General features: G+C 35.8%; 1 protein-coding gene across 6 annotated transcripts in view; it reads left to right on the top strand.

Annotated features, from left to right (window-relative positions):
• Positions 1-14,147, top strand: part of OPA1 (OPA1 mitochondrial dynamin like GTPase) — a 96,754-nt gene that overhangs the window by 26,721 nt on the left and 55,886 nt on the right. For all 6 annotated transcript variants that reach the window (XM_012536361.3, XM_033403720.2, XM_033403719.2 and 3 more), the window contains 12 exons: positions 1,435-1,521; positions 2,176-2,289; positions 4,197-4,277; positions 4,403-4,477; positions 4,805-4,876; positions 4,957-5,056; positions 5,761-5,891; positions 8,518-8,590; positions 8,683-8,755; positions 10,015-10,130; positions 11,041-11,105; positions 11,872-11,948. In XM_012536361.3, the coding sequence (XP_012391815.1) occupies positions 1,435-1,521; positions 2,176-2,289; positions 4,197-4,277; positions 4,403-4,477; positions 4,805-4,876; positions 4,957-5,056; positions 5,761-5,891; positions 8,518-8,590; positions 8,683-8,755; positions 10,015-10,130; positions 11,041-11,105; positions 11,872-11,948 (1,064 nt within the window). The remainder of the gene's footprint in view (positions 1-1,434; positions 1,522-2,175; positions 2,290-4,196; positions 4,278-4,402; positions 4,478-4,804; positions 4,877-4,956; positions 5,057-5,760; positions 5,892-8,517; positions 8,591-8,682; positions 8,756-10,014; positions 10,131-11,040; positions 11,106-11,871; positions 11,949-14,147) is intronic.

The following is a 14,147-nucleotide window of genomic DNA, read 5'->3' on the forward strand; positions in this document are numbered from 1 at the left end:
TCAAGAGTCATTTCTTGTGAATCAGTTTATTTTTTCTGAAATATTTAGTTTATCTCTAGGTTTACTTAATTTATACAGCTATAAAACCAGCAGTGTAAGTTGATAGAAAGTTACATATGTCTTATTTTCATTGCCTTACTTGTATTGCCACTCAATGAAGAGGCCACTTCCTCCAGTTTTACAATAGTTAATGTTTTCTTCTGGAAGGTTCCTTAGACATTTTAAAGTATTTTTGAAAAAGCATGCTGGTATTGTTATCATCAGCACATTGGTAATTACCATTATCAGTTAATTAAATCTTATTATTCCCCACTAAACCAACCTTTATGTGCTAAATGAAATTGAAGTAATTCTTTTAACTTAAATGTCATATAAGTAAACAGAATATGTACATAGCAAAACTGCAATAAATCATGGCACATTCATTTTGTAGCCAAGGTCCAAAGATATATAGCCCTAGTTTAACCAACATGTATTAATAGTTGTGACTCCAAATTACGACTGCATAAAACAAATAAATAGCACAACTTTATTTATAAGTCAGCACATGGCAGATGGGAAAAACCACATCCAAGTGTTAATATATATTGAGAATTATATATATTAACACTGAGAAATTGTATTTTCTCTCATAAAATGAAATGGTAATGAAAATTCGAAAAGTTTTTGGTTTATTTTTAGGTGGAGGGGATAAGAGTTGCTTTCCTTTTATTTCTAGGTGTTGAGAGATGAAAGTCAGTGTAGACCCTCATTTTGTTCCTACTTTGGCACTGAAACTTACCTTTAATTATTAAATGCTTGATAGTAACCTTTTTCCCAGGCCTGTGTATATGTTCAATCATTCCTCAAATACTTGAAGCTTATAATTTTCCAGGCACCGTGTTTGATACTGTTTTTACTGAGATGTCTGCCCCTGGTGCTCTCACATTTTAGTCTGCCCAGTTATCAGTGTACACTAATCATTCATACTGATTTAACAATAATCTTGATGTTTCTTTCTCTACTTTACTAGTTCTTCAATCTCTCTTTCTCTCCCACTCTGACGCATACACCAAACATTCCTTTCAGCTGGTCACCTGACCCCTTATTGGGCGTTTTTTGGTGTTAATGGTCTTCCTTTGTTGGGCACTTAATGTTAGCTCTTCAATATTAAACAATAACCTCCTTCTTTTACCATTTAATTAGAAGGTTTGGAAATCATGAATTAATATACTGTGTTAAATCATTGTCTCTTTAAAATAAATTTGATAAGAACATATGGAATTTTATTCTGTACTGTTTTACATTTACTAGGAATATTTATTTGCGTAACTAGGAAAAGCAATACAATTATTATGGAAACATTTTGAATGTATCAGCTCTTTTATCGACACATCTGTGGTTTTTTAAAAATGTTTTCACTATTTTATATTACTCATTTCTTGAATTTTATAGAAATCTTTGATTGACATGTACTCTGAAGTTCTTGATGTTCTGTCCGATTATGATGCCAGTTATAATACACAAGATCATCTGCCAAGGGTAAGTAAAAAATTAGTACACAGTGAACTTGCCCATTAGCAAAAAAGCACTGTAGTTTTTTAAAAAGTTACATACATAATACATACACATATGTATAGACATAGACAAAGACATAAAATTTTCTGTGTAATATTCATGTGTTCTAGGTGATGCCCTAAGCATTGAATATTGTTTGACTCTTTATTTTGGTCCATTGGTTTACTTATATTTATGCATAATAAAGTAAGGCTTTCAGATATTTGGCATTATGTATTCATGATATCCATGATATTAAAATACCTGAATGGTGGATAAGATTAGGTACATGAGTGAAATTTAACCTTATAGAATTGAAAATGTCTTTGTAAAGAGTAAACTAGCTATGGAAAAGATTTGTGGAATATTAATGTTAATGTGTTTTTAAAACTAGTGGTTTAAATTAGCATGAGTTTTTAATAAAAATTTGGCTGTAAATAATGGATCCAGTTAATGTTTTGCTGTTTATGTTTTCAATACACATCAATGTATGAACCATCATTTTTTTCTGGATGATATTTTAAAATCATTTAATTGTGGATAATTTTTAAGACTAAAACTTCTCAGCAGCATTCCAAATCTATTAAATTTAAGTTGGTATCAAAAGATATGAATATGTGGTATTTATTTTGTCATAAGGTTGTTGTGGTTGGAGATCAAAGTGCTGGAAAAACTAGTGTGTTGGAAATGATTGCTCAAGCACGAATATTCCCTAGAGGGTCTGGGGAGATGATGACACGTTCTCCGGTTAAGGTAAGAAAATAGGCCCTCTGGATTAATAGACTTACTGTGGTGGTCATTTTGTGATGTATTTAAATGTTGAAGCACTATGTTATACACTGAAACTAACATGATATTGTTTGTCAACTCTACTTCAGTTAAAAAGGAAAATAGGCCAAATGAAGTTCCTCAGGAAAGTAGTCACTTTAATGAAGTTTGTCCATTGTGTTAAAATGAAGAATTCTGACAAAAGAAATAATTGATATGTAGCATTTGGAATTATTGCTAGTGTAGAAATCAGTAGGCAGCATCCTTCACGCATGAACAAAGATCAGGAGTTTTTCTTGCTGTAATGTAGACACAAGGATGTGTGTGTATGTTTTAACTCAGCTGAATGGATGGAGTAGGTATAGAGTGATTGGAGAAATGAAAAATTGAAGTCACCAAGAATGAAGGCTAGAATAGTGGTAGAAAGTGAGACAATGAGGCTGATGCTGAAGTCTTGCAGAATTGAGGTCTGTTTATAATTACAACAGGCAGTCTAGTGTGATTCAGACAGTGCATCGTTTGGGGTCTGGCTGTGATTTCAACCATGTTGTGTAAAACTAGTTTCTTTTTCATTGCTTTGTGTTATTGTGTGAATATACCACACTTTATAGATCCGTTTTATTGTTGATGGGCATTTGGAATATTACAAATTTAGGGGGAAAATAATGAACTGACTATATCATGCTCTGTAATTAACTGTAAAAATATTGTGAACCTACCTTTTACATCGTAACCAGCACCCTAATTGTAGTGGCTATGGCTGATACTATATTTTAGGAAGGAGTTCACTTTCTTCCAGCAGGCAGATATCATGGACAGATTTCCTTGAAACAGACAAGGCTGTTCTCTTTTCAGTTTGTCATTACTTCACTAGTATTTACCAGGACTTCTCCTCCTTCATGGACTCTAAACTCCAGATTTTTGTCTCCCCTTGAAGAGTGAAATTGCCAAAATCTTGACTTAATATTTTAACTTCTTTAACAGCTTCTTTGTTCCTTAATGCGCAAATGCCTTAAAGGGAAATTGTGCATAGCATGTAGGGCTCAGTTTTTGGAGATTTATTTCTGCTGTCCATTTTTCTCTGAGAGTTTGGCATCTTAGATGGTGGCTGCTTGATAGCCCTGGAATCCGATTTTGTCTCTTCAACACAGTGAGACTGCTACAAGTTTTAAACTTCTCTTTCAGGCCACCATGTGCCACAAATCAGCAAATGCCCTGAGGGAGAATAGCTGCAGGAATATACCCATCCAGATCCTTTGGGGTCCTGGACTCAGTCCAGGCTGCTCAGATGTCTCCAAACAGCTAGGTTTTATTTGTTATCCTCTGTATGCTTAGCTAATCTTAGTAGACAGAATTGTTTTTTAAAAGTGAAATCGAATCATTATAGAGAAGCTTGAAAAGTTACAACTGAAAAGTTAAGGAATGTGAAGTTTAGAAGTTCTCATGAAACCACTGACTGTTGACATATAAGTTGTTAGAGAATTTCTTGCTCAAATGTCACTCCTTGGGTGAAGGCTGCCTTAGTTCCCCTTAGTACTGCTCTCCTCTGTGGCATCCTAGGTTTTGCTACACAGACCTATTCTCTCTGTATATTTCTCCCAGTATATAATGAGGCCTAAACCAGTTACAGTCAATTCTTCGAGTTCCCCCATCTGCAGTGCCTGACACAGTTGGCTCTCAATAAATAGGTGTTGAATAAATGAATTGTCCTTTACCTAAATTTACCTTTGAAGTGAAATGCAAGATTTCCTTTTAGTTTTTCAAGTTTTGAGATTGATGGCTTTCTGCTTGGTACTCTGTATAATGTTGACTGGAAAATGAGAACCATATAAGTGCTGTGGGAATTAATAGGAATTGTAAATACAGTCTTCTCAATGTTCTGTTAATTTCAGGTGACTCTCAGTGAAGGCCCTCACCACGTGGCCTTGTTTAAAGATAGTTCTCGGGAGTTTGATCTTACCAAAGAGGAAGATGTAAGTAGAATTTGTATGAGGTTTATGTATGTAACTTTTTATAACATGTGTAAACTTACAAAAGACAACTAAATGGAATATTTAACTGAAGATTTCCTTAGGATTTTGTTGCTTTCCATTGATAGCTTGCAGCATTAAGACATGAAATAGAACTCCGAATGAGAAAAAACGTGAAAGAAGGCTGTACTGTTAGCCCTGAGGTAAGTGTTGCAATTCATTTCAACAATGTTTTATGGAAATCCAATGTTTATGGTTTGAAATCATGGTGTTAGCATTGATGTTTAGATTGCAGCTGTTCCAAGATGCTTAGTCTTTTTTTTTTCTTTTAATATTCCAAAGAATATTGTTTTGTGGATAATTTTCTATGATAATTACTGTTATGGTCAGAAAAAGCATAATTTTTTTCTGAGCTGCATATCTGAATGGATGACATACAGAATTTTCAAAATATGTGTCACCAAAAAATTCCTAACAAGCTGCTTCCCAAAATTAGTTTTTTGGTTTTTGGATTTTTTTTCCCTGCACAGACCATATCCTTAAATGTAAAGGGCCCTGGACTACAGAGGATGGTGCTTGTTGACCTACCAGGTGTGATTAATGTAAGTATCTACAAAATGTGTGTTTTATCTTCCTATTGTGAAAGACATTTATAATGACATTTAAAACCTTTTTCTTCAAGACTGTGACATCAGGCATGGCTCCTGACACAAAAGAAACTATTTTCAGTATCAGCAAAGCTTATATGCAGAATCCTAATGCTATCATACTATGTATTCAAGGTAAGTTTTATTGAAAGATTTTAATTGCACTAATATTCTTCCTTACTTAGCAATCAAAGCTTTGTTCTACATATGCATGTTACATAAACATACAAAATAAATATGTTTTGTTATCTCCTCTTACTTGTTCGTTTTATTAGTAAATAGAATTGAAGTTGGTGATATTTTGATAAATTTCACTGTGTAGGCATCATAGACATTTTTATTGGCTAGAATGTCTTTTCATAACTGAGATAAAATATTAAGAAAAATTTTCTTACTATAATGTAGACACAAGGATGTAGCCTGTTGAAGTTTTTAGAACCTACTTTGTAACCATTACAGTGTCTTATTTATTTATTTATTTATGGCTGCGTTGGGTCTTTGTTGCTGCGCATGGGCTTTCTCTTTTGGAGAGTGCGGGCTACTCTTCCTTGCGGTGCGCGGGCTTCTCATTGTGGTGGCTTCTCTTGTTGCAGAGCATGGGCTCTAGGCCTGCGGGCTTCAGTAGCTATGACACATGGGCCCAGTAGTTGTGGCTCGCGGGCTCTAGAGCACAGGCTCAGTATTTGTGGCGCACGGGCTTACTTGCTCCTTGGCTCCTTGGCATGTGGGATCTTCCCGGACCAGGGCTTGAACCCGTGTTCCCTGCACTGGCAGGTGGATTCTTAACCACTGTGCCTCCAGGGAAGCCCTACAATGTCATTTTTCAATCTTTTTTTCAGATGGATCTGTGGATGCTGAACGCAGCATTGTTACCGACTTGGTCAGTCAAATGGATCCTCATGGAAGAAGGACAATATTTGTTTTGACCAAAGTAGACCTGGCAGAGAAAAATGTGGCTAGTCCAAGCAGGGTGAGGGCAAGTTCTTTATACAAGCTTCAGTTATGACAGGGACTGGTTGGGGGAATAAAAAATTTCCTTGTGAAATACAAGTAGTAATGGGATTTTTCTTGGTTCTCATTAAAAACAAAGTATTGTATAGTTATAGGAAATTACTTAAGTGCAATATCCAGGTATAAGTGAAATTCCACAATTGTAATCAGTTTGCTTCAAATACTTAAAACTGCTAATGTTGCTTACTCTAATTTAATTTAAATTTTGTATGTTGACATACAGTCATTAACCTTATTTGTAGTATTTTTTGTTATAGTTTAAACTTTTTTTTTAGTTGATGTTCATTAATTAATGTAAAACTAGTGACAGTTTAAATTCCTTTTGGGCCTTATTTTATTTTGTCCTGTTTTTTTAAAATTTTTTTATTATTTATTTTTTTCAGATAAACATTGCGTTTCTTAACTGATGAAAGACTGTGAGGCAGGTTTTCATAATAGAGAAGGCATGGATGGGGTGTCAGGGCTCAGCATTCTTATCCATGCTCTACCACCAACCAGCTGCATGTCCTTGGGCAAATCTTGTTACTTTTCTGCATCCAGTCAGTGCACCGTCCAACCTATTAGTCTAGTTGATCTCTAGGTCATTTTCATTTCTGAGATTCTGTGACTTCTATTCATGGTATTCAGTGTCCCTTCTCTCCTCTTCCCTTAACAAGGAAAGTATTTTATTTCAAGGTACGATTGTGTGCAAGGTTTATTAGGACATGCTCTCTACTTAATTATGAAGGCATAAGAAACTGGGTAAAAGTGGGTAAAAGTGCACAGTCTGTAGCCAGATTGCTTGGTTTCACACCTGCGCTACTGTTTGCTAGTTGTGTAACCTTAGGTAAGTTTTACTTTTTCAGTGCTTTAGGCTTTCTCATCTGTTGGAAATGAAGATATTAATGGTACTGTCCCATAGGTAATGAAAACTTATTGAGTTAAATATCCATCGTAAAGTGGTTGAAATAGTGCTTGGCACAAAAGTGTTATGTAAATAGTGGCTATCATCTGTTGTTATTATATCTTCATCCCCCATGGAACAACTTCAGATATAAGTACCCATCCCTCTGGCTACTGCTTAGAATTTCTGTTTTTCCCACCCGAAACTCTGTAGGACTATGCCTCTGTGATGGGGTTCCCAAGGCAGACCACCCCTAGACTCCCTGATTCCGTAGGACTCACAGGACTCAGTACATAGTCATACTTCCACCTAAGATTTTATTACAATGATAGGATGCAAAGCAAAATTACAAAATGAGAAGGTGCAGAAGGTGATATCTGAAGGAAACCAAGCTCAAGTTTCCAAGAGTTCTTTCCTAGTAGAGTCATACAGGAAATGCTTAATCCTGCCAGCAACAAGTTACTCATTAGAGACACAGCACCTAAGGTTTTTATCGGGGGCTGTTCATGTAGCCACCCTCAAGTACCAAGATTCCAGACGCCCAAGGGAAAGCAGATGCTCAGCATAAACCACATGGATTGCACAATGAGCCACTGTTATTTAGGGAAAGTTTTATATCAGTGTAGGGAATTGTTTACCAGTTAAGTTCCCAGATGCCAGCCAAGGACAGGCAGGCCTTTCTGAGGACAGCAATCTCAGGCCTGCTGTGTTAACTCTTTTCTGTACAGCCTCAGTGACCTTAGCTTTGCCTTATTTTTAAGGGTAAGGCCTGCCCTTGGCAGTATTGGTCCTGATAGGGAGGAGGGGAGAAGTGAGGTAGAAGCAAATTTCTGCGCTTCCTTCCCATTTCCCATCATTCCTTTCATTTTTCTCCTCTTCTTTAGGAAAATGAGTTTGCATTTCCTTTGAATACAGTTGAAGCTTATATCAGTCTTTTTTTATACCAAAGATTTAGCATTAGCCTAGAAATGTAACTTGTCTTAGAGGAGGGATTCTTATCTCAGTATTAATCTTAATGAGCTTCTGGGAGTAGGAACTCTTTTATGTTATGTGTGAATGACAGATCTCTGTGCAAATGTGCATTTTTCTGGAGACAGAGTCTGTAGTTTTTATTTCATTTAGAAAAGGAGTTTTGACCCTAAAAGCGTTGAGAACCACTGGATCCAAATTTTTTTTTTATAGAGTTAAAAAAAGAAAAAAAAAAAGACTGTCCAACTTTGTTAGAATTTAGATATTGGGGAAATAATAATAGCAGCTACTATTATTGTGTGCTTCTGCATGCCTGGCACTGTGTTAAGTATCATATAACCTTTTCAACTACCAGTTTGAAAAAGTTAAGTAGCTTACTTAAGGCCACACACCTAGTAAGTGCCAGAGAAGAAATTCAAACTAAGGCCTGACTCCAAAGCTCTATATGTCATTCCAAGTTCTAATTTTGGTACTTAAGTTTTAACAATACATTTTTAATATAACAAAACTAAATGTATTTCATTTTTTCCTCAAAGAGCAATTGAAATGCATTTTAGTACTTTTGTACAGACATATATAGCAGTTGAAATACATTTCAGTACTTTTGTACAGACATATATTTACCCAAACATATACATATATAGCATTATTAAATTTGCTTTCTAAATAGCATGTTATGCTTTAAAAATTATGTAAACTTGTATCTGTTTATTTTTCCCACTTTTGAAAATAGATTCAGCAGATAATTGAAGGAAAACTCTTCCCAATGAAAGCTCTAGGTTATTTTGCTGTTGTAACAGGAAAAGGTATGCAAAGACAGATTATTATAGTTTTTTGTTGTTTTCAAATAATAAAAATGAATTTTCTTAGTGAGAACTTTACCATCATCTCTCCCTAGGAAACAGCTCTGAAAGCATTGAAGCTATAAGAGACTATGAAGAAGAATTTTTTCAGAATTCAAAACTCCTAAAGTAGGTATCTTGTTTAAATATTTAAAGAATTTATAGTGAGGGAGTAGCTTCAGCTGTTTTCATTTAAAAGTTTGTTTTATAGCTATCAGTTTAACATTGAATTTCCAGAATTGAATTCCCAAATAGCGATCTGTATTTAATAAGCAAGTCCTCAAGCTACTCTGACAGAATTGGGAGCAGTTTATCACACAGTACAGTACATGCTGTTGTAATAAACTGCCCCTTGGCATATGGGCATCGGAGACCACACTGACACCACTTAAGTTGTTTTACTTATAAGGTGATATTTTAAAATCAACACTTACATGTTTAAATGCGTGTACACATTTCTCTTACAGTATTGGGGAAAGTTGGAGTGAGGGGTGGGAGTGTGAAAGGGGTGTCCTTAAATAGATATTGACAGAAATTAACAGAAAATAAGATACTGACAGAAAAGCAAAGAAGAAAAGCTAAAGGGCAACTGAATTTTAAAACATTACAACATGTAGAGAGTCTCTTGAACTGGAAGAGTGCGTTTGCCTCTATATTAGTATAGTAAGTCAAGGTAGTCTTTTCACACGTAGACTTGAGAATTGTCTGTTGGGTTGGGAGCTGGCAAGTGGGTAGAACTATGCTATCCAATATAGTGGTCACTAGCCTTGTGTGCTTGTTTAAATTTATTTATTTATTTTTGGCTGTGTTGGGTCTTTGTTGCTGCACGCATGTTTTCTCTAGTTTCAGCAAGCAGGGGCTACTCTTTGTTGCAGTGCGCGGGCTTCTCATTGCGGTGGTTTCTCTTGTTGCGGAGCACGGGCTCTAGGTGGCGTGGGCTTCAGTAGTTGTGGCTCTCGGGCTCTAGAGCACAGGCTCAGTAGTTGTGGCGCATGGGCTTAGTTGCTCTGCGGCGTGTGGGATCCTCTCACACCGGGGCTCGAACCCATGTCCCTTACACTGGCAGGCAGACTCTTAACCACTGTGCCACCAGGGAAGTCTCTAAATTTAAATTAGTTAACATTAAACAGAAGGAAAATGTGAGTTCCTCAGTCACACTAGCCACACATTTCAAGGGGTTAATAACCCCATGTGACTAGTAGCTACCATATTGGACAGCACGGGTATAGATTACTTTCCTCATCACAGAAAGTTCATTGGACCGCCCTAGTATAAAATGATTAAGTGGCTATCCTCATTATGTTATAACAAGCACATTCTCAAACTTGGTGATAGTATTGTCCTTTCTGCCACTTTAATATACTTTAGCTCTGGTTATTGTTTTGTAGGACAAGCATGCTAAAGGCACACCAAGTAACTACAAGAAATCTCAGCCTTGCTGTTTCGGACTGCTTTTGGAAAATGGTACGAGAGTCAGTTGAACAACAGGCCGACAGTTTCAAAGGTAAGTTGGGTTTTTAAAATAAACTCTCAAATTTAGATATTTTATTAGCTGGCAGTCTTGGGCATCCATCAGATTCTTTACTTCCTTTGCTTTAACAGTTGCTTTTCATTCATTTACTATAAAATAGTATGTAGGAAAAGGAAAACTACAAATCTTCAGTTGTATGAGAGCAGGATTTTTCTTTTCAGGGGAAACATTGCTAGGAGAACATTACAAAATTTAAACAGAAAGTTTGCAGTAGTGTTTGGGAGAAAGAACCTAGTATAACTACAGAGAACTCAGATTCTGCCTTTTTAGAGGAAAGAGAGGAAATGTGTTGGGAAGCAGAGCAGACAGTGTACTTTCAGCTACATTGTACTGGTTCCTGAATACCACGCTTTCCTGTTCCATGGCTTTGCTTGCTTCCGTAGTTTCATTTGGTGAGAGTATATCCTCCGCCCATTTTCTCATTAGGAAAGCCTACCTATTTATCCCATTAGTCCCTCAGCAACCTTGTAAGTGTTATTCTCATCTTACAGAAGAGCAAACTGAGGCAGAGAATAATTTACCTAAGTAACACACACAGCATCAAACAGTAATAGATAATAGACCCAGGGTTTGAATGGGGTTCAAAATCAGGATTGAGTTGGTGGTATGACTTCAGAGTCCCATGCTCTTAGCAGCTGTACTAAATTGTGTCAGCTGTGTGCTTTGTAGATTGAAAATGGAGAAACTAAAGTCAAAGGGATTAGTTTGGAAAACTGTTGTAATAATGCTATTCTGAGATATTGAGAGCCCAGAGTACTCAGGAGCTATCTGTGCACACTCAGAAATTCAGTTAATATAGCAGATATGTGAGAGATAGCCTTTAACCACTGCATCTGGAACTGAAGAGAATCCTCAAACTTGAGCATTTTTCCTTCTTCCTCAGCAACACGTTTTAACCTTGAAACTGAGTGGAAGAATAACTATCCTCGCCTGCGAGAACTTGACCGGGTAATATTTATGTACCTCATGTATTTTGTATATATCTAGTTTAGTATTGTGCTCTAACAAAATTTATGTTGACAAGCAAAATCTGGTAAGCTAAATTGTTTTGGTTTTAACCATGATTACTAATTTAGAGTTGCAAGAATACATTTCCATGAACAGTTGTCACTTTTACAAATAACTTAAATTATTTATTACATAATAAAAAAAGTAATTAGGGATCATAGGATATCCAAACAAGTATTGAAAATCTTTTTCTGAAAAGGTGAAGAATAGTCTTTCAAGGTCTTATAAATTAACGTATTTATGTAATGTAAACTTAAAAATTATACATCAGCTTTTTAACCTTTTCACTGTTTATACTCTAAGTTAATAGGTCTTAAGTATTGGTTTTCCTTGATTTTAAAATGCCATCAGTTGTAAAACACAGCATCAGATTACTGTTAGTAATACACTAAATTAATGTGCGTTGATAACTTTCACATGACGTTTGTTACATTAAAAACTTACCTGAACCAATGTTCCGTGAAAAACTGCATTCAGAGTTGAATAAGGTAGACGTGTGTCAGTGTCTTTGTCCTTATCTGGATATTGGCATTCCTAAATAAAGAGACTAGAAGAGAAGAGCGTTACTTGTTGGTCAGGCATGCTTCAAACCTAAGTCCAGCCAGTAGCTTGTCAGAGGCCTTCCTTTTAGTTATCTCTGAAAATCATGGCAGGGCAAATTGACTATCTTATGAAAATCTTACTTACGTGTATCTATATTGCCTAGAACGAACTGTTTGAAAAAGCTAAAAATGAAATCCTCGATGAAGTTATCAGTCTGAGCCAGGTTACACCAAAACATTGGTGAGTATTTGACCTTTTTTCAAAGACTTTACTGTGTGAATTATAATGGAATACTAAAACTTAGATTGATAAAGCAGTGATTTATTGTAGCCTTGGCCTGTCCCCCCAAACACTTAGTAAATAGGCAAGAACATAAAAGTATGTTTTTTTGCAAAATCTAACCACTATTCTAGTCTAACCAATTAAATATTTTAAGTATAATGAATTATGTATTTATTATATATCTCTGAGAAGAGATATTCTGAAAGATAGCTTTCTCCATGCTCTTTCTTTTCTTTTTTTTTTTTTTTTTGTGGTACGCGGGCCTCTCACTGTTGTGGTCTCTCCCATTGCGGAGCACAGGCTCCAGACGCGCAGGCTCAGCGGCCATGGCTCAATGGGCCCAGCCGCTCCGCAGCATGTGGGATCTTCCCAGACTGGGGCACGAACCCGTGTCCCCTGCATCGGCAGGCGGACTCTCAACCACTGCGCCACCAGGGAAGCCCTCTCCATGCTTTTTTGAAATCTTCATTCATCTTAGGTTTTTCCTTATCTTATACTTAATAAATACATAATTTTGATTTCTATAAAATCATTTAGGTAAAAGTTTTATCAAATTGTGCTTTAGCTAAGTATCAAACAGTCTAACAAGACTGGTTGCTCTTGTTGGATTACACTTAGAGAACAAAACTACAGAGAAAATTGCTGTAGGAGAAGAGTATATTGCTTTCAAATTCTCTGCATAAGAACACTGGTGCTTTTGTAATATGTGTCTGATATGTTTTGTACAGATCACATTTGTTTGAGATTTTTTTTTAAATAGCAAGTAAATATGCATTCTTTTGAAAAATACTCATGCAAATCGCTTTTAGGGCCAAGTGTTGCCTTCAATTTATGTTTTATGTAAATATTGGCGCTCTTAAATATGTTGGAATGGCAGTAACCAAAATAGGTTCCATGTACCTCAAGCAAGCTATGTATAAATAGCTTAAATTTAAAATTTTTATAATCGTATTTTAATTAACAAATCCCTTATATAAAAATTATCTTTATAATGAAGTCTGTAGTTTAAGAATTTATTATTCTTGGAGCAGAGCTGCCATTTATTATGAATATTTTCTGTAACTCTTATATTTGCTCAGTTGAAGATTATCAAAATGGAACTTAGGCAGTAGTGTCCAGTCCTTAAGTTTGTATTCAGTATTACTAGTTTCCTTATGTTGGTGCCCTTTCTTCCTCAGTAGTGAACCCTTTTCTCTCTTCAAGTAGTCAAAATTTGCCTATTTTTAATCTCTCTCCTTATCCAAAAAAGAATTCTGATCTTATCTGTATTTGTTGATTAATCATATATATATATATATACACACAAAAAAAACCTTGTTATCATTATTATTTGTATTTTAAGCCAGTTCTATGGCTTTCTATAAGTCATCCAGTTTTTGAAGTTTGCAAGAGATAGATATGTGTGTGTGTATATATGTATGTATGTGTATAGTATATACATACACACATACACACAGAATGAATAGTACTACTTACCTTACTAGGTTGTATGAAGATAATGTACAGAAAAGTGATTTGTAAACTATGATAACTCATAATGCTATTTATGGGAGAAAAATGTGGTGCCTCTGTGAATTTCTGGCATCATCAAATGGAATGGTTAGTTTTGTTTGGACAGAGCAAGTCTGAAATCAAAGTGTACCTACACTTAAAGCGAGCCTTGCAGATAAATCTAATTTACTTAACACACGGGTGGTGAAGGGAATTTGTGAAGGGACAAGAAACCTATATTGCCAGATTGCCTCTTGAGAAGGCAAGGGAGAGAACTAGGACATCTGGCTGCTAGAGATTTATTCTTTGAGCTGCAGGATCTTTTCATCACCGCCCCTCCACCTCCGCCACACCCTTTTTCCCCAGACGCTGTAGCTTAACACAAACATAGATCAAAATAGCAGGTCCTAATCTTAGCTGTTTGTGCCACATTGATTTCAACTGCATTGCACCCAAAATGTTTTATTTTTGTGACATAGTTGATGTTGTATCAGGTAGTATCTTTTTGCTGCTTAATGCCTTATGTGACACTTTAGGATACACCTCTAAGATGTTTATAATTATTTAAGTCACAGGACTGTTTGATCTGTATTTGGTAATCTGGAAGCACTGTTACAAGCATTTTGTCATTCTATACTTCAGTCATATTTTAAGAAAGTTATTGGA

Source organism: Orcinus orca, chromosome 5 (assembly GCF_937001465.1).
Source record: "Orcinus orca chromosome 5, mOrcOrc1.1, whole genome shotgun sequence".
Taxonomy (NCBI): Eukaryota; Metazoa; Chordata; class Mammalia; order Artiodactyla; family Delphinidae; genus Orcinus; species Orcinus orca.